The following is a 26,814-nucleotide window of genomic DNA, read 5'->3' on the forward strand; positions in this document are numbered from 1 at the left end:
TCCCGCAGATCTTACTGCAGAATCCTTTGTGTTTACACACCATTGGGGTGTGCAAAAAGGCCTCTTGATTTTAGATGCTAAGCTGTCAAAAATTTGGGGTAAAATTATCTTGGTTATTTTAGGTTCTCATGTCCACCAGACACTCTGTTGTTTCTCTTTGCTTCCTCTTACACAGATGCTGGTACCATATAGATCTTATGGCTCTTGGACTGGGAGGGAACAGAAATGCAGAAAATGCTGGTGGTATGGGGGCACTGTCCAGAAAGTTCTCCTCCAAATAGGGGATAATGTAGTGAATTGGCAAGGTGAACATGAATTTGGATCTCTTCATTCATTTATTCATCCACTTATCTAATAAATATCAGTAGAACCAATTAAATTTCAGACACTGCTGAGAAACAGAGGACATATAGATGAATAAAACACAGTTCTTCTCCCGGAGAAACTCACAACCAAGTAGCAAGGATATAAATAATGACAGCCCTTAAATAAGGGCTGCATCCAAATATATACAAGTTTATGTGTAAGAAAGAAGAGTGGTCACATTGACCTGAGTTATGGGTGAGGGGTGATGGGTGGGAGGTGGCGGCTGCCAGGCAGACACCAGGGGAAGGCTCACCCGGCAGGGGGGCATGGAGAGAGAGAAAGAGAGAAGGAGAGAGAGAGAGAGAGAAAGAGAGAGAGAGAGAGAAATGAAACAAGAACCGGTTCATTGTCTCACCTGGCTGAGGAGTTGGGTTTCCAGGGGAGAGGAAGGTAAGGAGAGAAGAAGTCTGGACTCAGAGTCAGAGGACTGTGAATGTCCAGCTATGAGGTTTGTAGGCCCTTGGAGGATGTTGGCAGGAGAGGGCATGATCATCCCAACCTCAAAAAGGAAGCCCAGGATGGGCTGCCAGGGGAGGAGGACACAAGGTGTTGAGCCAAGGTGGATGGTGAGGACAAGAGATACCTGACAGGGGAGGGAGAGCAGTCTCAGAAAGACCTGGGGCTTCTCTCAGTGTTTGAAATGAGGCCAGGTGCTGATGATGTTGTACAAAGCCTGCCCAGGAGACAAGGTTTGGGCCACATCACTGTGGCCCACCAGCAGGTAGTTGGGAGTCAGGTACCCCTTGACCGTGGCACACTGGATCAGGTCTTGGGCTGCCTCTAGTGCTGCAGCATTGGGTGGTGTACCTGCAAAACACAGCAGCCCATTGTCCACAGGATTACAGGGCACCCTGAAAGATAGAACATATTCCCAGAACCCACCCTCATCACAAAGCTAATATATTCCACTGTCGGCAGCCTCCCTAGAGACAGGCAAAAAACAAGGTCAAGATTTCTTAGTGCCAAAGTTTTCCTGAATCAAAAGAGCCAAGCCTGGGATAATATATTCTTCTGGGGATATACAAAGCTTTTATCCACTACAAAAGTTTAGCCTGGTAGTTCTTTATAAAGATGCAATTTAGCCCCCCAGAGGACATTTGGCAATGTCATGAGATATTTTTGGTTGTGAAAACTGGGATGCAGGGGAATGCTAGTTGGTAGAAGCCAAGGATACTGCTAAACATCCTAGGACAGGACAGCCCCCTACAACAATGAATTATCTGAGCCAAAATGTCACTTGTACTGAGGTTGAGAAACTTGATTTAATCACACATGTGCTCCCTGTACCCTTTCATGTCTAGCTCAATGCTCAGCCCAGTATCAAGTCACAGTCCTGGTTCACCCCATCCCCTGACCCAATGCCCGTTTTAGTATGGGCCATGTCACTGAATCAGCTCCAGTGACATGGCCTCATCTTTTCAGAGGTTCAGTGAAAGATCCTTGAGTCTAAACAAACCGATTAAAAGCTTTGAGTTGTTCTCACTTTGGTAGGACATACATTAAAACTGAAATGATATAGAGAAGATTAGTGTGGCCCCTGAGGTAGGATGGCATGCAAATTCGTGAAGCATTCCATATTTTTAAGGAGAAATAAAGTGTTTCCTAGACAAGAAAATGCTAAGGGAATTTGTCACCACTAGGCTGATCCTATAAGAAATGCTCAAAGAAGTTCTACACATGGAAACTAAAGGACAATACACACTATCATAAAAACATATGAAAGTATAAAACTCACAGGACTTATAAAGCAATTACTCAATCGAGACTGCAAAGCAACTGGATAGCCATTAACATTATGACAGGAATAAATCCTCACATATCAATATTAACCTTAAACATAAATGAACTAAATGCTTCACTTAAAAAATATAGGCTGACAGAATGAATAAAAATACAAAATCCAACCATATGCTGCTTACAAGAAACCCCCTAACTGGTAAAGACATTTACAGACTCAAAATCAAGGGTGGAGAAAGACATTCCATTTAAATGGAAACCAAAAAGGAACAGGAGTTGCTACACTATATCAAGCAAAACAGACTTTAAGTCAAAACAGTTAAAAAAAAAAAAAAAAAAAGATAAAGAAGTTCATTATGTAATGATACAAGGGTCAATTCAATAAGAAGATATAACAATCCTAAATATATATGCACCCAACACAAGAGCACCCACATTCATAAAACAAATACTGCTAGACCTAAGAAAAGAGATGAATGGTGATATAATAGTAGTAGGGAACTTCAACACCCCCCTGACAGCACTAGACAGATCATCAAGGCAGAAAATCAACAAAGAAACTCTAGACTTAAATTGGACTCTATGCCAAACAGACCTAGCAGACATTTACAGAACTTTCTAGTCAACAATGGCAGAATATATATTCATCTCTTCTGCACATGGAACATTCTCAAAAACAGACCATATACTAGGCCACAAAGCAAGCCTCAATAAATTTTTTAAAAATTAAAATCATATCAAGTATCTTGTTGGACTACAGTGGAAGAAAACTAGAAATCAATACCAATTAACTCTCAAAACTATACAAATACATGGAAATTAAACAACCTGCTCCTGAATGGTCATTGGGTAAATGATAAAATTAAGGCCAAAGTTAAAGATTTTTTTGAAATGAATGAAAATAGAGACACAACATACCAAAACCTCTGGGATACAACAAAAAACAGTGATAAGATGGAATGTTATAGCATCAAATGCCTCTGTCAGAAAGATAGAAAAGTCTCAAATTAACAACCTAATGTCACATCCCAAAAAACTAGAAAAGCAAGAACAAACAAAACCCAAAACTAGCAAAAAACTAGCAAAACTAGCAAAAGAAAACAGCAGAACTAAATGGTATTGAGACCAAAAAAGAAATAGAAAGGATCAATGAAACAAAAAGTTGGTTATTTGAAAAGATAAACAGAACTCACAGACCACTAGCTAGATTAACCAAGAAAAAAAGAGATAAGATTAGAATACCCACAATCAGAAATGATAAAGGTCACATTACAGTTGATATCACAGAAATAACAAAAGATTGTCAGAGATTACTATGAGCATCTCCATGCACACAAACTAAAAAACCTAGAGGAAATGGATAAATTCCTGGAAGCATACAACATCTCAAGACTGAACCAGGAAGAAATAGAAATCATGAATAGACCAATAACAAATAATTCAATTAAATCAGTAATTTAAAAAAGAATCTCTCAACAACAAAAAGCCCAGGACCAGATGGATTCAGAGCCGAATTCTACCAGATGTAAAAGGAAGAATACCAACCCTACAAAAACTGTTCCCAAAAATTGAGGAGGAGGGAATCCTCCCCAACTCATCTACAAAGCCACTCTGATACCAGTGCCAGGTAAGAACACAATAACAACCAAAACTGCAGGCCAATATCCCTGATGGATATCGATGCAAAAGTTCACAACAAAAAATTAGCAAACTAAATCCAACAACACATCAAAAAGTTAATTCCCACAATCAAGTGGGCTTTATTCCTGGGAAGCAGAGATGGTTCAACATATGCAAATAAATAAATGTGATTCACCACATAAGCAGAATTAAAACAAAAATATATAATAGTTTTGATGCAGAAAAAGCATTCAATTAAATCCAACATTACTTCATGATAAAAACTCTCAACAAACTAGGCATCAAAAGAACATACCTCAGAATAATAAATCTATATATGACAAAATCACAATCAACATCATACTGAATGGTAAAAAGTTAAAAACATTCCCCCTAAGAACTGGAAAAAGGCAAGGATGCCTGCTTTCACCACTCGTATTCAACATAGTATTGAATAAAACAATCATGCAAGAGAGAGAAATAAAAGGCACCCAAATTGGAAAAGAGGAAGTCAAAACATCTCAGTTCACTGATGATATTATCTTACACCTACAATACCCTCAAGGCTCCTCCGAAAGACTCCTATATTTAATAAATGGTTTCAGTAGTTTCAAGATACAAAATCAATGTACAAAAATCAGTAGCATTTCTATACACCAATAACAATCAAGCTAAGAACCAAATCAAGAACTCAATTCCATATACAATAGCTACATATAGACAGATATAGATAGATAGATACACCTATAGAGATACACACCTATATGTGTTATATATAGGTGTGTATATGTATGTATATATGTATATGTTTGTATGTATATATATGTATTCCTAGTGTATATATGTATTCCTAGTGTATGTATATATGTATATACACATACACAGTAGGAATACATATATGTGTGTGTGTGTGTATACACACACACACACACATATACTAGGAATGCATTTAACCAAGGAGGTGAAAGAGCTCTACAAGAAGAATTACAAAACACTGATGAAAAAAAATTGTAGGCTGGGTGCGGTGGCTCACGCCTGTAATCCCAGCACTTTGGGAGGCCAAGACGGGCGGATCACGAGGTCAGGAGATCGAGACCATCCTGGCTAACACAGTGAAACCCCGTCTCCACTAAAAAATACAAAAAAATTAGCTGGGCGTGGTGGCGGGTGCCTGTAGTCCCAGCTACTCAGAAGGCTGAGGCAGGAGCATGGTGTAAACCTTGGAGACGGAGCTTGCAGTGAGCTGAGATTGTACCACTGCACTCCAGCCTGGTCAACAGAGTAAGAGTCCATCTCAAAAAGAAAAAATTGTAAATGGCACAAACAAATGAAAAGACATCCCATGCTCATGGATTTGAAGGATCAATGTCATTAAAATGACCATACTGCCCAAAGCAATCTACAGATTCAGCACAGTTCCTATCAAATTACAAACATCATTTTTCACAGAATTTAGAAAAACTATTCTATAATTCATATGGAACTAAGAAAGAACCCAAATAGCCAAAGCAATTCTAAGTAAAAAGAATAAAGCTGGAGGTATCATATTACCTGACTTCAAATTATACTACAAGACTATAGTAACCAATTAGCATGGTACTGGTATAAAAATAGATACATAGATCAAAGGAACAGAATAGAGAATCCAGAAATAAAGCCACATAGCTACTCAACAGATCTTTGACAAAGTTGACAAAAATATACACCAGGGAAAGGACACCCTATTGAATAAATGGTGCTGAGAAAATTGGATAGTCACATGCAGAAGAATGAAACTAGACCCACATATCTCACTGTATACAAACATTAACTCAAGATGGATTAAGGACTTAAATATAAGATCCCAAACTATAAAAATCTTAGAAGAAAACCTAGGAAAAAACTCCTATGGAAACTGGCCTAGGCAACGCATTTATGACTAAGTCCTCAAAAGCAAATGCAACAAAAACAAAAAAAAAGACAAACGGGACTTAATTAAACTGAAACTTTTCTTCACAGCAAAAGAAATAATCAACAGAGTAAACAGACAACCTACAGAATGGAAGAAAATGTTGGCAACCTATGCATCTGACAAAGAGCTAATATCCGGAATCTACAAGGAAGTCAAACAACTTAGGGAAAAAAATTAGCTCATTAAAAAGTGAGCAAAGGACATGGACAGACATTTTTCAAAAGAAGACATGCTAGCAGCCAAAAACCATCAGCCTGGCCACAGAGCAAGATTCTGTCTTGATAAATAAATAAATAAATCAGTCAAAAAATAACAGATGTTGCTGAGGATGCCGAGAAAAGGGAATGCTTACACACTACTGATGAGAATGTAAATTAGTACAACCTCTATGGAGATTTATCAAAGAGCTAAAAATAAAATAGCCATTTGATTCAGCCATCCAAATAGTGAGTATCACTCCAAAGAAAAAGAAATCATTATATCAAAAAGACATTTGCACTCATATGTTTATCTCAACACTATTCATAATAGCAAAGGCATTGAATCAACTTCAATGTCTGTCGATGGATGAATGAATAAAGAAAATGTGGGGTGTGTTTGTGTGTGTGTGTGCATGTGTGTGTACACCGTGGAATATTATTCAGCCATTAAAAAATGAAATCATGGTGCGATGGCTCACTTTGGGAGGCCGAGATGGACAGATCACGAGGTCAGGAGTTCAAGACCAATCTGGCCAACATGATGAAAGCCTGTCTTTACTAAAAATACAAAAATTAGCCAGATGTGGTGGCATATGACTGTAGTCCTAGCTACTTGGGAGGCTGAGGCTGAAGAATCGCTTGAACCCAAGAGGCAGAGGTTGCATTGAGCCAAAACTGCACATTGCATTCCAGCCTGGGTGACAGAGCAAGACTCCATCTCAAAAAAAAAGAAAAATGAAATCATGTCTTTTACAGCAACATGAGCGGAAATAGAGGCCATATTCCTAAGTGAAATGACTCAAAAACAGAAAATGAAAAACTACATATTCTCACTTATAAGTGAAAGCTAAACAATGGGTACACATTGGCGCACAGAGTACAATAATAGACATCAGAGACTTCAAAAGGTGGGAAGGTGAGAGCAGGATTAGGGACAAGATGTTATTTAATGGGTACCATGTACACTACTCAGGTGATGAGTACACTGAAAGCCCAGACTTCACCACTGTGTAATAGATCCATGTAGCACAATATATCCATGTAGCCCCTAAATCTATAAAAATGAAAAAAAAAAAGTGAAATAGAGCTCTGAGCCATGAGAATTCTCAGTGTGAACTCTCAGTGCAAAGACTGGGGCTTACTGTGGCTTTGGCATATAAGGCAAAGTGTCTCTACATTGTTGTCATGGTAACCAAGAGAGGCTGCATCTGCTGACCAAGATGAGCTAAAAATAAGCACAAAGATCTTTTCCCGTTGCTTTGCATGTTCCTTACATACTGGAAGAAAGAGACATTTGGCTGGGTGCAAAGGAGGGTAGATGTAGGGTAAGCATTATGTCTGGGGATCACCTCTGGTCACACTCAGCTGAGTCAAATGTTGGATTGGAAGCTGGGTCAATCAAGCATATGCAGACACTAAAATGACGCTTGAGACTGAGACTTTGTCTTCCATGTCAGATGCTCTCTTTCAAATACTATGCAATGACCCTACTGCCCAAAGCATCCACTTACCTGTGAAGGTACCCATGAAGGTAATGCCCAGGGCAATGTCTTCGTAGCCAGGAGTGGAGGAGCCTTGGACATTCCAGCCCACGCCTTCATAAATGGCGCCATCCTGGCCCACCAGGAAGCTAGAGGACCACAAGGGGAGATGGAGACCAGCATGAAACTCTGGAATTGCTTCTCTCTTTCATGTATTAATTTATTCATGTCTTTACTGCTTCAGACTTTGATTATCTATTGGATTCTAAGCACTGGGTTACAGAAACAAGACAGAGTCCTTGCCAGTGGAGTGCTGGTAAACTAGCCCAGGGGGAATGAGGGAGGCAGAGTAAGGAGAGGGAATCCCAGTTTACAGCATATACTGATTTCTGTGGTGTAAACCTCTCACTATAGCCGATTTCAGGTGATCAACAATTTAACAACAACCAGCTCTCAAAATTCCAGAATCTCTAACAATCAGCTCTCATGAGCTGGCATGAGTCCCCTCGACTCCAGCACACCACTGCAGCCCCCAAGTAGCTCACAGTCAATAAAGAAAAAAGAGAATGACAGCTTTCAATCCCCACACCTTTTCTCCTATGACCAAGAAAACAGTTTCCCCCAAGGTGACCCAGGATCTCCTTACCATTAAGTACAACGTAACTTCCCCAATCTTTCCTGACTTGATCTCTCTGTAAGTTTGACTCTGCCACCCCTCTTGACTTCTCCAAACATTCTCTTCCCTTAGCTTCCATCACACCACATTCTCTTGGCTTTCTTCTCCAGTTGCTCTCCCTCAACACCTCATCTTCCTGCACCCTTTCCTTAAATGTGGGGTTCCTCAGGATGCTATCCTAAGCCCTCTTCTCCCCTTACTCGACACAGGACTAACCCATCCACTTCCTTGGCTTCAGTTGCCATCCATGAAAGTCCACATGTTCACAACTGGACCCATCTTCTTCCTCACCTGTTCCCCTTTCTGGGATCCCCATCTTGGTGAAAGGCATGGTCACACACCCACTGGCCCCAGCCAGGAATACAGGCATCAGCCCACCCACTTCATCCACTCATTAACTCAGGCTTGTCAATGATGTCTCCCAACTACACTCCCTGATCTGCCCTGCGCCCTGGTCACTAACCATTAACCTCCACTGACCTCTGAAATTCCTCCACTTCTCTCTGTGACCTCTGCTACCATCACAGGGATGTCACCACTTAGTCCTGCCTGGATTGCTGCACAGTCCTCAGATCTCACTGCCTCCAGTTCAACCCTTTCCCATCCAATCTATTCCTAAAGGGTAGCCAGACTAGTCTTTCTAAAATACAAATCTTACTGTGTCAAAACCCTGTTTTCAGTCCCTCAGCACTGAGTGCACACACCCCAACTTAATTTACAAGAGCCTTCTGACATGGGCCCTGTCTGCCTCCCCAGCATCAGCTCTCCCACACCCCTCTTTGACATCTGTATTTATCCTGATGAACTTCTCTCAGCTGCCTAAAGGCACCTTTCTCAGGCTGGAATTCAGTCCTTTCCACGGAGCCCTTTCCCTCTTCCTGAATCACTCTTCCTGCTTCCTCCTCCCACTCACCTGTGAGGCCCCAGCTAATCTGATGCTCCCACAGAGATTGCTTCCTTCACTCCGATTTTCCTGGCATCCTAAGCCTCCCATCTACCCTTCATGTGTCCCCTATCATAATGTTAAACCTACCCTACTAGAACTTATTTGTTTGAATTATTTTTTTTCCTCACTAAAGCATTGGCTCCATTCAGGCAAGAACCATATCTGTGAGGCACATCCAATGGCACCCCCAGAGGACAGCCTTGTGCCACGCCGAGTACACATTCAATTACATGTTCTGTGAATTGTAATCTATGAGGCAGGGAGTGTGTCATCCCGACCACAGAGCACCTCAAGGAAAGAAAATGACACTGTCATAATGCTATAATAGAAGAGGATACAATACAAGGTCCAAGTCAAGGGACAGGCAACTACCCTCTGAGACCTGAATGGAAAAAGGGAAAGGACCTCCCCTCAGCCTCCACCACTTTCCAGTTTAGGCTTTCCAAATTTACAGTCAATTTTCAACTATCCACTCTCATTAAAGACAGCTACGCTGCAAGTAATCCTGTACGGCGGGACCTAGCAAAGCACTTGGTAGTTTCTGATACATCATAGATGTTGGAGGGAAAGTTTTCTCCTGTCTTGAAAAGGGTGTTACTAAAATGGGGACTGAGAACAGGGAGGCCAGAGAGGGGAAAGACAGTCAGCCCAGAATCATGTACCAAGCGATGGTAAATTCATCACTAAGCCATAAATGGCCCTAGAGTTAAGGGCTCCTTCTATGAATGTGCATGAATATGCCAAATGGGCGAGCAGTAGCCTTTCCTGAGATTTAAAATTCAGTGTGATTGTTCCTGATGGGATATTACATGGGGTCTAACCCCGGATGTCTTATCTGCAAGCTCTGAAAGCATCCTTCAAGAAATTTCTACTTGTTTTGTGGATTATTTGTTTTGTGGACTATTTGTTTTGTGTGTTTGTGTGGCAGTTTTTAAAATCAGTACTTTTTAATGGAAACATCTTGATCAGAAATGTATCACAGGATTTTGAGACCCTTTAAGATAATGTTTAATGGGGAAAAAAAGAAATGTTTACTCTTGCACTTAGGTTGGTGTGTTCCTTATTAAAGAATCACAGACTTTAGCACTACAGAAATCAGAAGATAGTATCTGGTCTCTCCCCTGCCTTCAGACAGGAAGGATATTCTTCCCAAGGAGGTTGGTGGTTTCTAGAAACAGAGAAGTAGCACGAGTCTACCCTGAGGAGGAACCGCTTCAGGTTGTGGCAAAGTGAGCAGCAGAGCCCCAGCCTCTGAGTAGCGGGCGGTGGTTACACAAACAAAGCACAATCTTTCAATTATCTTTTCTACAAGTACCACAGTCTTGCATGCGTACTGCTTCCTCCAGTGACTTTTTGGCAGAGTTTTAGCATCCATCATGCCAGTTTACTACCTTTAGTAGGTACACATCTTGAGAACATGTTTGGGCAAATGACTACCCCCTTGGCTATCTCCTAAGTAAGACCCACACAGGGCCGTGTGATGAATCCATTTGGTTATCCATACAGTGCCTCTCCTATGGTGACTACCCAGTAAATAAATATTAGTTCCCTTTCCTCTTCCTTTCAAAGGTTCAGTTTCTGCCCCCAAGGGAAGAGAAGCCCACAGTACCCAGACCCACTTACTTATATCCAATGTCGCACGACTTGAGCCTGTCTATGTAGAAAGACTGGATGTCCCGGACCAGCAAGCGGCACTCATCGGAAATGTTGCAGGTCCTCCCGGCAGTGTGGATAATGATGCCATACTTCGCTGGGAGGGTCATCCTGGGACAGTGGGTCTCCCTGGCCCCCCACGCAGACCGTGGGACAATGCTGGGGCAAGCTGAGGTAGGGCGAGAAACCACAGATGGTTCATCTTCCCCATCCATGCCAGCCACTTCTCCACTGTAGGCTGACATAATGCTCAGGACCCTCAACTTCTCAAACCCTTCTGGGTCTCCCACCCTGACCCAAACAGTGGGACGTGAGAGCAGAGAGTGTCCCACAGTGGGACATGGACATTTTATTCTAAGAATATGTCTTTGAGTCATTTGTAATCCATGAAACTCTCTGTCAGTGTAAGCGATCATTTATATTGACAGATGGCACCAAAGATCAAATTTACTCAAGGCTTTAACATAATAGAGATGAATCTTCTTTCAATCTTGATTAAGCTCAAGAAAAGGCTGAAAGTGCTTATTAAATTTACTGGTTTTGATGTTGCTGCTTGTCAAACCCAAAATAGTATCCAGCTTTTATTATCTGAATTATGTTAAGCTCTTTCTTTAAAGTCTGTGTAAGCGGTGGTCTAAGTTTTCTGCAGCACTTCAGTCTATTAGTGTTGTTTTGGTTTTGTATTCAGAAATGTGTGTCAGTGTGTGTGTGTTCATGTGTAAACATATCAATGTATAAATATGTGTATAAATACATCCAGTCCCTTTCCATTGTTTCCTCCCTTGCACTTTTCTCCGTATAACATACCAAATATGTCACTTATTTATTTGCTTTTTGTCTTTCTCTGCCCTCTAGACTGAAACTTCACGAGGCCAGGGACTTTTGCTTTTCATCCTTTCATATGTTTTCAGAGTCTAGAAGGTGTTCAGTAAATCTTGTTGAGTGACGGAAGAAAGGAGTGTGCATATATGACACCAGGGATAATGCTGTGGCTCTTTCATATGAGGAATCTGGGGGATAAAGAGGTGGCCTGGAGGTTTCCTCTCAAGACTTGCCAGCCCCAAGAGTTCAAAGAGTTGGGTGGCCTGTTGCCTACCAGAAGGAATCTAATGAGCCCTACTGAAAAGGTCACTCCCAATGGTGTTTGCAAGTTAGTTGGGGTGAACCCAGCGGCAGGCCCAGTAGGGTTGAAGGTCTTACCTTTCTTCAGGCTCGCCTTCTGTCGAGGGGCCAGGCAGTTCTCACCTTTCACAAGAAGTGGCTGAACATAGTTGGATGACAGGTGGCCCTTCTGGACAGCATAAGAGATTAGGTTTTCCATGGCTGACAGGGCAGCAGGGCTGGGACTGTGGCCTGGAAGAGAGAAATCTGTGGGAAACTTCCGCCTAGCCTGAGTAGTATCAGGGGATCTTTTCAGGGAGGAGGAGATGTTCTGCCAGCCCCTGCACAGCTGATGGAGAGGAAGAAAAGGGAACAGGTTATGCCCCCAGTTGGAGAGGCTGAGAATTAAGGATATGCCTGGAAAGATCTCTCAGAGATTCAAAATGAAGTCGTTTTCCATCCCAAATACCTGCCAAACTTCACCCCCTCTCTCCATGAAAGAGCTCAGAAGCAGCACCAAGCTCAGCAGCACCCGCCAGGCCAGGCCAGGGTTTCTCATCAGAAGGGGACCCCTCCAGGTATGTGCCAGACTCTTTGCCTACAATAACTCATTTAATCCTCAGCACAAACCTCTGAGAGATGCTGTTATTAACTGCATGATTTGTGAAGAGGAACTTGAGGCTCCAAGAAGTAACATGCTCAAGATCCCAAGTTAACAACAAATGGAAATGAGTAGTCATGAAAACAAAAGCAAAAACAAGATAAACACAGAGTCCTCTGGAAGGCTGAGGAAACCACCCAGGAGCTGGAGATAAAAGATACGGACCATGTTCTGATTCCTCTCCTTCTAGCTGTGTCACTTGGAGTCATCGACCTCTCTGAATCCCAGGCTGCACCTCTGCACAACAGGGGTTATTAAATCTACCTGGACTATCTCAAAGGGTACTGGGAGAGGAAAATGAGAAACTAGGTATGCAAGATCTCTGTTAACAGCAAAGGGTGCACAAATTCAAAGGAATGGTCCTGGAGTACGTATGTTAGGATGCATGTGGCAAGGGGCCTTGGAGCAATAGCCCAGAAAGAAGTGAAAGAGAGTCAGAGATTAGGGGACTCAGAGTTGGTTTTTTTAAGAAATATATAGAAAATCTAGTAGTGAAAGATGAAAGGAAGAGGTGCCTGGCAGGAACTTGGAAAGCATGGCCCACAGTCACAGAATGGTCAGAGCTCAAGAGGAAGATGTGATAGTCATTGACGTAGAGGAGAGAGCTGAAGCCCAGATAAGCTTGCAGAGAGACGACTGGTTAGCCATCGAGATGGCTAGAGGAAGAGGAGCCTGTTTACAGGGGTTGAGAAGGATGCCAGGCTAGTAGGAAGAGACCCTTCACAACATCATTTCCTGGAAATCGAGGAAGAAGAGAATTCCAAGAGAAAGTGGGTCTTCAGAGAAGTATGAGAAGGATAAGAAGACAGCAGAGTAGCAGACAGCTACTTCCCATGAAGTGGCTCCTGAGACAAAGGATTAGAGAATTCTTTGGAGAAGGTCAGCTGTGATAACTGTTACCTTTCTTAGTGCCGAAGAAGGCAAAGCCCAGGGAGATGTTGTTGTAGCCTTGGGTGTGCACTCCTTGGATGTTCCAGCCAACACCTTCATACACCCTGCCATCATCCCCAACCAGGAAGCTATGGAGCAAGATAATACTGTTTTCATGGCTGGCACTGTAGGACATTCCTCAGAGGGGAAACCACTTACCCAGGCTCAAAATGGAGAAGGGCTGAAGTCATGTTCACTAAAAGGAATTTGCACAAACTCTTCCCAGACACTGGAAAGAACAAGTCATTTATACTAGTCCTCAGAATTCAGAAGGAACCACTCTCACACTCCCTGCCTCCTTCCCTTTTCAGAGACTGCAGTTTTATCATTCTACATGCTCAGAAGAAGAGGTCCTAGAGGTTCCACATTAACTAACACTGACCTGACCACACAATGGAAGGGTCTTCTGTCTTCCACACTTCCTTAAACGTGGCTCTCCTACCTTCTCCAAAGTGTGTGCTGTCTGTGTGATCCATGCAGAGCTGTTCATTCGATTTCTCCCTGTCAAGTAACTGTCCTACATAGACTTCCCAAGAAGTAGCTCCTGAGACAAGGACAAGGATGCAGGCACTTCATTTGCAAAGGGACCTGACAGAGCAGGAGCACCATCATCTCGGACAAACACCACCACTTTAAGTTCCAGCTCCCTTTCTAGCCTCATGTATTTCAAGGAAATCACTTCTCTTCTAACAACAAGCAGCCAGAAAGAGCAGACAGTAAAACACAGATAAGACAGCTCAGGCACAGAGGGAGGTGGGGGAAAGTCTCTTGGGTAACTGCCAAACTTCACCCTCATACAACTGGCCCCAATAAAACAGTGGGCCTTAATAAGCACGTTCCTTTCCCTTCAGGTGCACTAAGATATGGAAGCTAAAAGCAGACTGGGGGGCAGTGGGAGTATGCCTGCAGCTGAAGAAGGATGTATGGGAACAGACACACAACTCTCCCTCCCAGATAAGCACAACAAAGACACAGAAGCAGTCCAAGCCTCTGATAAACTCTCCCACCCTGAATCCTTAAAAACTCTTAGTCTGTAAGAGAGTGGGCTCTGACCTAACTTGGCCAGAAGCCTCTCTCAGTTTCGTTTTCTCTGAAATAAACCTGCCCTTGACTGTCAAGCCACCTTTCATGTTTCTTTCATCTGTCTTCAATTCTTGCAGGATCCCAGAAGCCAGGGTGAGGAGAGTGAGACAGAAGGAAGAAAGCCAGCAAAGTGTGTGAAATTGGGCTGACTCACAGGGGCCACCCGCAGCTCCACCCCACCCTTTGGCCTTCCCAGGAGCTGTGTACATGTGCTTTAGAACTGCCTCTCAGAAGTGCTAGGGTTGAGGAAGCTACACACCAATCACTGTCCCCCACGAAGGCATTTACTCCCTTTTGTCGTCAGGGGCTGGGGGAAGGTCTGAAGCAGGAAAGCAGAGAGATGTGTTGGACACTTGAGGCAGGAAGCCATCACCACACTCAGGAACTGTCCACAGCTAGTCAAAGTCAGAGGTGAGCCAGAAGCATGTGGTATGGACACCAGTAGGAACTACTAGAGAGATCATTACAGCAACTGATGGACAGTTGCCTCACTGAGACCGGAGCCCATGCGTGTGGTGTGGAGGAACACACCAGGGATGAAGAGAGCCAGTTTAGGCTCCATGAGTCCACAGATGTGTGACCTCAAATTAATCAGCCTCCCTCCCTTGGGCCCCTCTCCCAGGGCAAAGAGATGGTGACACCTGCCTACCAGTCGGGGGAGCTAAAGCCCTCATGTATGTAATCTGTGGTGTGCTGTGTAAGCCAGGGTTAGGGGAGGGTAGAGAATACAGTTATTACTTAACCTTCCTTGCTTCCTTCTGGGAGCTCTCAGAGACAGGCACCTCACAGAAAAATCCAAAGGATTGGGAGTTTCCTGAGGGTTTTAAATATTTTATTCATTATAAAACATATAGGACCACAACCCAGAAAATGAGGAAAAGGGATGAGAAGGGACAGGAGAAGTATCCCAGGGAAGCAACACTGACCATTTGCCTTGGGACCCAGACCCAGCCTCTTACTTGTAGGCCACGTCACACCCGCTGTTGTTGTGGACATGATGGGCCTGCAGTTCCCGCAGTCTCTGGCTGCAGACTCTCTGGTCGTGACACTCCAGTCCAGGGACATGGTGTATAACAAGGACATTCACTGGCGTGGTCAACTGAATACTGCAGCCAACAGCTTCTGCCCCCCATGCCTTGCGAGAGACCGGGGTGGAGACATCTGTGGGGAGGCCTTGGGGACGTCACTCAGCGCACCTGCCCCATCACTACCACATTAGCGGGCCAAGCTGAACATGCAGGCATGGGCTGTGTTGGCCCCATGGTAGTGGAAGAGCCTGAGAAGGAAGCCTTCAACAGGCAGGTACACCTGCCCTGCTCACCTCTGCAACCCCATCTGTCCAACACTCACCCCCAACACAGACTCTGCACCCAGCCAGGGAGCCTAGTGCTTTGCTTCCCCATCCCAGAATGTCCCCTACTCAGCTCCTGCCCTGCTGTGTTCCAGGCCCTGCACTTCAGGAAGCATCACTTGCTTATCCCTGGGGAAAGCCCTGAACAGCCTGGCTTAGTGTCACCTCAGCATTCATTGTGTGCTCTCTGATCATTTCGTCTGTGGCTCTGAGTGTTCCCTGAGGAGACTGCATCTTCTCCCCTCAGCAGGGGCTGTGTCTCCCCATCAGTCTGAGGACTCCCTGAGAGCAAGATTTGAGTCTCCCTCCACAGGGCGTCCCTGTCTGAAGAGGCTGTTTCCCCTCTTCCTGGTTTTCTAGCCCTCCAGCACCAGCCTTCCATTCCACGGACCTAGGGCAATTAATGCAGGTGGTTTACTGGTACTGCTCTCTGCACCTCAACCCCATTTGCCGCCTCCCCAGTCGCATGTGGCTCTGCAGACCTCAGAAACATTTCCGATCACATGAAAAACCGCAGCTGGTCCCCAAACCCCCTTACTATCCAGATCCAGTTTACCTTTTTCAGTGAACTGGGAGATGTTCTCAAATGGGTCCTGAAGCCCCTCTGATACCTGTTTAGCTTGTGTTTTGTTCCAGGAGGAATCACCTGCAAAGGAATATCCCATTTTGCATCAGAGAGCACCAATACCAGCCATGGTGGTGGCACCAGCTCTGAACAGAAACAGCCATCCCCTCTCCACTGCCCCTCTGCCTCCTCAAATCCCAGAGCCCCCTCTAAGAAATCCCTCTGGGCTGACCAGAGGGCCACCTCTAATAGAGCAAGTGGCATAGTTTCTTCCCACGCCAACTCTGGGCAATCCCCTGGGATAGGCAGGGAGTTGGAAATGTTATCGTTTTCTCATGAGCTGTATCTACACACACAATTGGCAAAAAAAAAAAAATGTATTCAGACACTTCAAAACCACAAAGTCCTCTCCTGTGTGCGTTATTTTACTGAAGCAATGGGGAAGCGTGTGTGGAGAACGGGTTAGAATTACCTGCATGGGTCAGACCAGTTTCCCCAGGATTGATTTTAGGGACATGTGCTGTGCCCATTCTCCTGTCTGAAGGCCCATGGGGGATGGGCAGGGTGTGTTGATTGAGACCCCTACCGGCAAGGAGCTTTCTCTTATTGACAAGCACAAACCCAAGCCATGGGTTGAACTCTGATTAACGTCATAATAATACAAATGCAATCCTTGCTCCTGCTTATCTGCTTTTACTGCCCACGTATTGCTATATCTTCAGGTGCATTATCTCATTTAATCCTCACAGTGAGTTTAGGAAGTCATAACTTTCTCAATTTTCAGGTGGGAAAATAAAGCATTATAGAGCTGAATCGCTCGTTTAAAATCATTCCTAGAGGCAGAGCAAGGACTTGAATCCAGGTCTATAGGCTCCAAGTTCTGTGCTCTACCTACGATCTATTCTTTTGCCTTAAGAGACAGTAGGTTTTTATTTTGGTGGGGGGGTTGTTTTGTTTTGTTTTTTGTTTGTTTGTTTCAGACCGAGTCTCACTCTGTCACCAGACTGGAGTGCAGTGGCGCAACCTCGGCTCACTAAAACCTCTGCCTCCCAGGTTCAAGCGATTCTCTCATGCCTCCCTCCTGAGTAGCTGGGACTACAGGTGTGCACCACCATGCCCAGCTAATTTTTGTATTTGTAGTAGAGATGGGGTTTCACCATGTTGGCCAGGATGGTTTCGATCTCTTGACCTCATTATCCATCCACCTCGGCCTCCCAAAGTGCAGGGATTACAGGCATGAGCCACCATGCCTAGCCAAGAGAGAATAGGTTTGTTTTGTTGTTATTGTTGTTGTTGTTTGTTTGTTTGCTTTTGTTTTTGAGACAAGTTCTCGCTCTGTCACCCAGGCTGGAGTGCAGTGGCACAATCTCTGCTCACTACAACCTCCACCTCCCGGCTTCAAGCAATTCTCCCACCTCAGTCTCCCCACCGAGTAGCTGGGACTAGAGGCACATGCCACCACACCCACCTAATTTTTGTATTTTTAGTAGAGACGAGGTTTCACCATGTTGGCCAGGATGGTCTCAATCTCTTGACCTCGTGATCCACCCGCCTCGGCCTCCCAAAGTGCTGGGATTACAAGCGTGAGCCACCACCCCTGGCCAAGAGAGAGTAGGTGTTTGTTTATTTGTTTGTTTGTTTGTTTTTGAGACAAGTTCTTGCTCTGCCACCCAGGCTGGAGTGCAGTGGCGGGATCTCGGCTCAATGCAGCCTTGAACTCCTCAGGCTCAGATGGAGAGTAGGTATTTTTTAAATTCCTACTACGAGACTTTAGGATCACCCTTCTTGGTTGCTCTTTGGCCCAGGGAAAGAAAACTTACCCCAGGCCTGGAGACCCAGAGCAGAGAAGACAAGAAGCCACGGCAGCATCCCCACGTGGTCCCAGGACACCAACCCGGAGAGTGTGGATGGCAGCCTGAGACAGATGTTGACAGTTGTTAACATGACCATGCTCAATCTGCAGAGTGTCCCCCACTCTGACTGCAGGGGGTGCCGTCCGCCTCCTCTACCATCCTGTGGCCTCCTGAGGGCCAGCACCTGGCTCAGGCTTCTCAGGGCCCCCAGCACATAGCAGGTGCTCAGCATCCCTGTCCTATTATTACCCCAGCAACTGAATTTCATCACGTGCCCACTGTGTGCAAGGCCTGTGTACACACTTGCACATGCAGTCTTATTTAATTAGTCCTCACCCTAATCCTGTCATGTAAGACTGTTAACCCCCATTTTTATAGACAAAGGAAGTAAGATCCAAGAATGGTACAACCGAGAAATCCAGACTCATGGATGGGTCTGATGCAGAGAATCCCTTCCCCGCTGGGAATATGTCGGGTGAGGGAGATATAGGAGTAGCAGGGGTTCCTAGTTCTAGGGCAGAGGAAATCCAACCCTTAACACCCTTTCTGGTGGATTCCAGTCCCTTTGCTGGAAGAGGGCTTCTAAAGAAGAAACACACACTCAACTCACAGATACCTGTGGGTCCTGTGCTGTTCCAGCCCAGTAGGTCAGGGTGCAGTCGGTTAGCCCCTCACTGTCCAGCAGCTCCTTCCCTTCCAGACTTGGCCTCCAGGCCCTGCCCTCCTTCACCAGCTGGTGCCTTCTCCTCCAGCCTTAACTCTCTCTGGCCCTAGAGGGCACTCCCTCCCTGGGAATGGAGCAATCGGGCTCCAGCTTCCCAGAGAGAAGAGGAGAGCCCAGGATCCCTAACTAAAGATGGAAGAGAAGGGGAAGACAGAGGGCCAAGGCTCTGAGCCAGCTCCTTTCACAGCACCTGGAGAAATGCAAGTGGGACCAGACTCAGGCTGAGAGCACCTGGGGACCCGCCCTGTGAATAAGCTCAGGTAGCTCCTCCCTGGGAAAGGGCAAGATTGCCCAACACTCCAGAGAGCTCTTGCTCAGCCCCAGCCTGGGAAAACGTGCAGGGCCTGATGGCTGTGTCTGCAATACCTAGAAACTTCCTGCCTGTGAAGATCTGCTCCGGGAGTCTGAAGACTGGATTGCAGTCACTCACCAACACTCCCTTTTACCAGGGTCATGAGTAGGGTCAGGATGGACAGAGAGAAACTGGGAGGTACAATCTCAGGAAACAGCTCACGATGCCTAATTCCACCCCAATAGCCTACATGTCTGCCCATCATCCTCCCACCTGCCACTCCCCACCGTCGGCATCAAGCTGCCACCCACCACAGAAAGCCTCCCACAAGCCAAGAATCTCCAGCTCCTCGCCATGTTCCAGTTGTCACCTAATCTCATTCCGCATTCTGCAACCTGAACTTCCAGGCCTTGAATATTCACAGAGGAAACTCTGCATGACACTTTCCAAGAACACAGTAGGGTTCAGTCTTCACGGGGACCTGCAGAGCCTCTCATGGGGCAGCCTCCCTAGACACTGAGGAAGTGCCCTGAATCCAGAACAGTTGCTCTCAGTGAGCTGCAGTCTCACTCTCAGCCCCAGCTCCCCAGGAGCGCTCTCTGGATGGGGCCCCTTGCATGCACCAGGTCTACCTGGCATTCACCCCAGTCATGCACCCAGACCCAGGCTGGAGCTGTGTGATGAGCAGGGGCTGCTAAGCTCTGTCCTGGGGCAAGGATTAATGTGAGGCAGAGCCAGAGACAGAGATGAAGGAGACCAAGAACTGGAGCCTGGCACCAGCACTGTAGGGACCCTGGCGATTTCCCCAGCCTGGCAGCATGCTGTTTCTCCATGCCTTTAGCTGGCTGCCCATCCTAACCAAGTAGAACAACTCTCAAAATGAGAAGGTTTCTGGGCTTGCATCCAGGGCACCAAGGACTTGAGGAGACTCGGTTCCCCTTTTTGGAGGGGTTTGGGGAGGGGAAGCCCAAGGAGAGGTTGGGTGGTGGCTGCCTAAGGGGACCACCAGATTCTCTGCCCCATCCAGAGACCAAGAGATTCTTGAGGACTAACAGACTGAAGGCTGTCCGGGACGAGGGCATCACGAGGGAGGAAGAGAGCAGTGTGGGTCGTCCCTCTCTGATTCCGTGAACTCAGAATCCCAAGAGGACCTCCTAAGTCCTGAATTATCCGGCCCCCAGCCCCATCTCACTCCACACTGCCAGAGCAGGCTCCCAGTGCTCTCTGCCCTACCTACCACCATCTCAGGACCCTTCCCAAGTGCCCAGCCTCACTCCCCACCTGCGGCCAGAGGCTCCACTTCATCCTGGCATCTTTGGAAAAGGCTCCGTGACTAGTCGGGACTGGTAGAGTCTCAGAGTCTGTCTTCTCCATTCTAGCACCTGTCATGAATTGTAATTATAACTTCCTCAAGAGAGTTCCCAAGTCTATCTCTTTACCTGCCTTTAATAATATCGTTGTTTATATTTACTTTTTTTTTTTTTTTTTTTTTTTTTTTTTTTGGCCTCTGTCTTAAGCTTCCCTCCAGTTGTGAACTTCACAGAGGTGGAAATTATACCTTACTCTGTAGTCTCGGGGCTTACGTAGTGTCTGGCATAGTGCTGACGCACGTTAGAAACTCAATAAGTATTTGCCAGATAAAGAAAGAAGGAAGGAAGGAAGGAAGGAAGGAAGGAAGGAAGGAAGGAAGGAAGGAAAGAAAGAAAGAAGGAAAGCTAAACAACACAATAGAAATAATAGAGACTTCAGTGGAAAATAGTAAAAGAGGGATTAGGAAAACAGTAGAGATAAGAAATCAAGCCAAAATCAATTCTTTGAAATCATAAACATAATTGACAAATCTCTAGCTAGACTGACCAGGAATAAAAGAAATAAGATGCAATTTACTAACTTGGAACAAAAGAGAGGTCCTTCTATTTAGCTTACAGGAATAAAAAATGTTATAAGGGAATATTATATACANAGAAAGAAAGAAAGAAAGAAAGAAAGAAAGAAAGAAAGAAAGAAAGAAAGAAAGAAAGAAAGAGAGAGAGAGAGAGAGAGAGAGGGAGGGAGGGAGGGAGGGAAAGAAAGAAAGGAAGGAAGGAAGGAAGAAAGAAAGAAAGAAAGAAAGAAAGACTTAAACAGGACACACTTTTAAAAGGTGTCAAAAGAAGAAATGGAAAGGAAAAGCAAGCCTGCACACCCACCTGCTTCAAATAATGCATATCTTCAAGTACCTAAGGCAGTGGTTCTCAAAGAGTGGCCCAGGGGAAGCTGGGGGACCCCAAGGCCCCTTGGGGGGTCCATGAGATCAAAACTAATTCCAGAACAATATTCCCCGAACTGCCCACCACAGGAAACTGCCCACAAACCAAGACTCCCGGCTCCTCACTTTCCTCGCTGTGCTGATATTTGCACTGATGACACAAAAACAGTAGTCGATAAAACCATTGGAGACATGAACCTATGTGTGGCGTCAAACTGCACTAGCAGTCCTCGTATTGCTCACAATGTATTCTTTCAAGAAAAGGAGCCTCGCTTAGGAATGTTCTTGATAAAGCAGTGAGAATTATTCATTTTATTAAACCTCAACACTGATTCTCTCAAGGAAAAGCATTTGTGTGCTAGAGTTGTGAATTGAACCAGCCACTTTTTCATGAACGCCATGAACAAATAACATAGAACAAATGATGGCCAAACTATGGATACTTATATTCGGGTATGGGGCATATATTTTCCTAAAAATTAACAAAGTGAGCCTTTCACTTCCAGGAAAACAACTAGAAATTGTTAGCATAATAAAATTGGAACTTTCAGGCAAAAATATGAACTTTGGGAAATTTGTGTCTGCCACCATGACTTTGACAGCTTCCCAATACTTGAAGACTACTGATGAGATCAGTGGTGATATTAACAAATGTGGTGGGGTTTTTTTGCTTTTTTTGTTTTGTTTTGTTTTGTTTTGTTTTTGAGATGGAATCTATCTCTGTCGCCCAGACTGAAGTGCAGTGGCATGATCTCTGGTCACTGCAACCTCTGCCTCCCGGGTTCAAGTGATTCTCCTGCCTCAGCCTCCCAAGTACCTGGGACTACAGGCATGTGCCACCACACATGATTAATTTTTTGTATTTTTAGTAGAGACGGGGTTTCATAGTGTTGGCCAGGATGGTCTCGATCTCCTGACCTCGTGATCTGCCTGCCTCAACCTCCCAAAGTGCTGGGATTATAGGTGTGAGCCACTGCACCCGGCCAAATGTGGTTATTTATATGTGTGTGTGATACATATAAATATGTATATATATTGAGTAATAAATGATGTCAGCATTTAGAAGATGTACATAACTCAGTTAACCAATATTTTCCAAATGATCAATATATGAAGTCACAAAGTGACAAAGTTTGGATAAAAGATCCATTAAATTTTAAGATGGACCAGTTGATTCTAATGTAACAGAGAACAAAGAATTCATTGATATGGTTTCAGACTCTACGTTGCAACTAACCTTTGAGAAACCACCACTTGTTGGGTTTTGATGTAATACAAGAGAAGAATATCCACAATTATATATTTAAAGGCTATTAATGTATTCATCCCCTTTGCAACTACTTATCTGTGAGAGATTGGATTTTCTTCAACTCTTCGACCAAAGCAACATATAGCAATACCTTGTATGCAGAAGTAGATGTGATAATCCAGCTGTCTTCTTTGAAGCCATACAGTAAATATGTCTGCAAAAATGTAAAAAATAAACACTCTTCTCACTAGCTTTTGATATATATATATAAAAAATTATTTTTAATCGTTTAAAAATGTGGTAATATGTAATGTGTTTATTAATGGTACTTTAAGTGAGTTAATAAATCATTTTAAACTTTTTAAACTTTTAATGTAAGTAAATATTGATACATATAATCCACAAAAGCTCTTTGGGATACTCAATAACTTCTATGCGTACATATAAAAGGATCCAGAGAGCAAAAAGATTGAAAACCTGGGGCCAAGGGAATCCCACAGCCTGTCCTGATGCAGATAGACCACAAGGTGGCAGCATGCGTCCTCTGATAACTCCGGAGCCCCCTTTACTCACTAGGAGTCTCTGAGCAACCTCTTTTCTCCATCACTCCCCACCACTTCCTTTCTTACCTTCATGCTTCTGTGTTGCACGTCTTTTTTTCTTTTTTTTTTTTTTTTCTAACTAGCTTTATCCACCAACGCCTTCATAATTACAGGAAATAGCAATCTCCTAAGCATAAGTTCTGGCCAAACCAAGCCAGTCATTCATTTTATTCTGCAAACATTTATCAGGTGTCACTCATATGCAAAGCTTATCATCCAGGAATGAGTACATTGAGAACACTGTTCTCAAGTAGTTAATAATCTGATGAGGGAGACAGATCCAAAGGCCAGTGATTATAATACCTGCTGAGTGTGAAAACCCTTTATTCTTTACAAAGGGCTGTGGACTTCAAAGGGAGTCCTGAGAGCAGAGGATGCCAAAAGTCAGATGCTGAGATACTCACCAAAAATGTCTGCAGGGACATAGTGAGGGAGAAAGCCAGGTTCCCAGGAGATTGGGGAGGAGAAATGATTGGAGCAACAGAAGCCAGGGGACAAAAGGGAATGCCAGCTTTCTCAATTTTGAAAGTAGTTTGTCTGAGAAATTGGGAGGATGGTGAGCAGAGACAGCCAAGGTGGAGACAGGGGGAGGGGTCAAGACTTGGGGAAGCTTAGGTTGAATGTCTAGGAAGCCAGATCACTGGAAGGTCTTCACTGTGGATGCTGGAGCGGCCCAGCATGGAGGCAGGGAGTGGGGCTGCGGTCAGCAGGGGGCCTCAGAGAACTCAGGATGGCCAGTCAATGGAGGCCACAAGGATGCCAGGGGTGGTCAAAGCTTGGTGTAGACTGAACCCAAACGTGGTAGGAAAATGGTCTGAAGCTACCTGTGGATAGCTTCTCTAAGTCATCCTAATGTACTAGAGTCTAGAATGAGCATTGGGGAAATGGGGGATGTCAGGGGGCTTGTGGTTAGGAGACCCATATCCAGAGATCTCCAAGGAAGAGCACCTGGGACTCCCAGCAAGGAGGAAGAGAGGGAGCGGAGGAATAGGCAGCAGGCTGGGCACAGCCTGAGTGAGGCTGGGCCTCAGGCATCAGAGTCCCTGTGAGGACAGGGACCTGACTTCACCTGCAGGTGGAGCAATTAAGCCAGGAGACAGTGCCCAGGGGCCACGAGGCTAGTGGTAGTCACGGAGCCCACCAAGAGTCCATCAAAACTTGGAATCTGTGCTAGAAATGACCAAGGGTCAGCTGTCCCAATCTCCTCATGTAATGGATAAGAAAATGAAGGCCCGAACATGGAAATCACTTCGAAAGACCACCAGCAAGTCTGGGAAAGCTAGCACTAAAACCCAGCTCAGTCCCTCAGTCTGGTCCCACTGTGTGCCTGCTCTAACACCCCCATTACAACACAGGAGGGGCAAAGCTCCCCAAAAAGCCACAGTGGGGGCTGCAGAGAAGGGAAAGACAGACCCACAGTGGGTCCCAGGCATCTAGGAAAGAACACAACGATTTGATGGTAGCTGCAGGAGCCTCTGCCTGCCTGTTTGTTTGCTTGCTTGTTTGTTTGTTTGTTTGTTTGCTTGCTTGCTTGCTTGCTTGCTTGTTTGTTTGTTTGTTTGTTTGAGATGGAGTCTCCCCCTGTCACCCAGGTCAGAGTGCAATGGCACAATCTCAGCTCACTGCAACCTCTGCCTCCCGGGTTCAAGCGGTTCTCCTGCCTCAGCCTCCCAAGTAGCTGGGACTACAGGTGTGCACCACCACACCAGGCAAATTTTTTTATTTTTAGTAATGATGGGGGTTTCACCATGTTGGCCAGGCTGGTCTTGAACTCCTGACCTCGTGATCCACCCACCTCACGCTCCCAAAGTGCTGGGATTACAGGCATGAGCCACCACGCCCAGCCACTTATTTGTTTTTTAACCCAAAAAGCCAAGCCCTTTTCTCCCAGTGAAAACCTGGAGTCACTGTACAGAGCCAGGAAAATTGGCCCACCCACTTCATGCCCTAGCAGAAGGCTCTGAATTTCCCTGGAAAATCAGTACCCAGAGGGGAAGACCCCCATCCCACCATCCCTCAATCCAACCTCTGGCCTCGGCTGGCAGCGAGGAGGCCGGTGGGGGGTCGAGCACCTACTGATCATGCCAGGAATTGTCTGCTCCTGTCAGAACCGGAATGGGTCGGCCCTGGTCTCACTTGCGCCTGGGCTAGCCTGGAACCTGGGAGCCTGCAGTGGCCTTCTTAGATGGGAGCCCACTGTCAGCATCGGATCCCCCAAGTGCAGACTCCCGTCTGTTTTGAAACCCTGACTGGCTGCTCACTCCCACCCACTGCTGAGCCTTCTCTCCCCCACTCCCAATTTTACTTTCATTCTGAGTCAGCACTAAATGACCACAGTCAGTGGCTCTGCAGAAAGTCACAGAACAGAGGGCGACAGGCCAGTGTTTATGCCACATTCACTCACTTCATCATTGATTCGTGCACTCCTGCATTTATTCAACCAACAAGCGTTCATCCAGTGCCTACTGACCCAGCCCTTGCCCGGTGTTAAGACTTCAGAGGTGAGCACGCAGCATCTCTGCCTAGAGGAGCCACAGTGGTGTGGAGGAGTCAGAAAGTCGACCTGACAGTTGAGAGCTCCATGGCAAAGCAGAGGTGCCTGCCGCACACCATCGCTCAGGGTTTGATTAACACACACCCTGCTGCATTGTCATGCTTTTTTTGTTTTTATTTTAAATTAATGGACAAATTATATTAAACAGGAATTTTCACATAAAGATTCACATGTATTGAGTCCTCAGGAGGTACAAGAACATCTGGTCTACTTTCCCACGTGACAGCCCTGGCCTGAGACTGGCTGTCCCTTCAAGTTAGGAACGTTCTCATTCCCCACAGTCGCCACCACTGTCCAGTGTCCCCAACTCTGAGGCCCCATATTAGTGGCCACAAGTTACCCTACTGCTGATGTTGATGTTCTTATGCCCTGCCAGCTTCACCTTGGGTCTGGTTCCTGCAAGGCTGAGTTGGAGATCCTTGGTCCAGGGTGAGAAGTGCTTTGACAGAGGCAGCAGAGGGCGCCATGGGAGCACACAGGAAGGGTGCCTGGGGCACGTGCAGGGACTACAGAACAGGCTGCATGGGCACACAGGGTGGGCTGCTGGCTGCTGGCTGGGCTTCCTCCGTTAGCTTAAACAATGGAAAGTGGACTTGGATAGGAACTCTACCTCATGCATTCCTGAGCTGTTCTGCACCATTCATTCATTCATAGACGACTCATATATTCGAGCACTCATTCATTTATTTATTAAATGCTTGCTGTGTGCTTAGCACTGTGCCAAGCCCTGTCCTTAGCTACCAAGAGTTTAAAATGTGATTGGAAGACAGGATATAAGACCATGTCTCCCGTGTGTCGCGACTCACTCATCAAGTTCTACTGGCGTCTAGCATTCGTGTATGGCACTCAGTAGGTGCTCAACAAATATTTGTTGCATAAATGAAGGAAAAGATTATTAGTAACAATACCTTTTATTTACTGAGCTCTTCCCAACTTTCCATGTATTGTCGCAATCCTCAAGATAAGTCCTG

At 45.3% G+C, this 26,814-nt stretch overlaps 1 protein-coding gene and 1 non-coding gene across 3 annotated transcripts; one reads left to right on the forward strand and one right to left on the reverse strand.

Annotated features, from left to right (window-relative positions):
- Window positions 1–710: 710 nt before the first annotated feature.
- On the reverse strand, window positions 711–19,104 carry PGLYRP4 (peptidoglycan recognition protein 4). Of its 2 annotated transcripts, XM_025357144.1 has the most exons (9): window positions 18,785–19,104; window positions 18,142–18,236; window positions 16,313–16,402; window positions 15,365–15,578; window positions 13,293–13,411; window positions 11,831–11,983; window positions 10,601–10,799; window positions 7,386–7,504; window positions 711–1,173 (listed from the first exon to the last, which is right to left on the reverse strand). In XM_025357144.1, exons 2-9 carry the CDS (start codon window positions 18,188–18,190, stop codon window positions 995–997), a joined length of 1,122 nt encoding a protein of 373 aa, XP_025212929.1. In that variant the 5' UTR covers window positions 18,191–18,236; window positions 18,785–19,104; the 3' UTR covers window positions 711–994. The 2 variants fall into 2 exon arrangements, with proteins under 2 accessions (XP_025212929.1, XP_025212938.1); XM_025357153.1 differs by lacking the exons at window positions 16,313–16,402; window positions 18,785–19,104 and having other exon boundaries at window positions 995–1,173; window positions 15,365–15,566; window positions 18,142–18,190.
- On the forward strand, window positions 1,842–1,948 carry LOC112615409. Its single transcript, XR_003117350.1, has one exon. It is a non-coding gene; the product is annotated as a U6 spliceosomal RNA (small nuclear RNA).
- Window positions 19,105–26,814: the final 7,710 nt, after the last annotated feature.

This window comes from Theropithecus gelada, chromosome 1 (genome assembly GCF_003255815.1).
Source record: "Theropithecus gelada isolate Dixy chromosome 1, Tgel_1.0, whole genome shotgun sequence".
Classification (NCBI taxonomy): domain Eukaryota; kingdom Metazoa; phylum Chordata; class Mammalia; order Primates; family Cercopithecidae; genus Theropithecus; species Theropithecus gelada.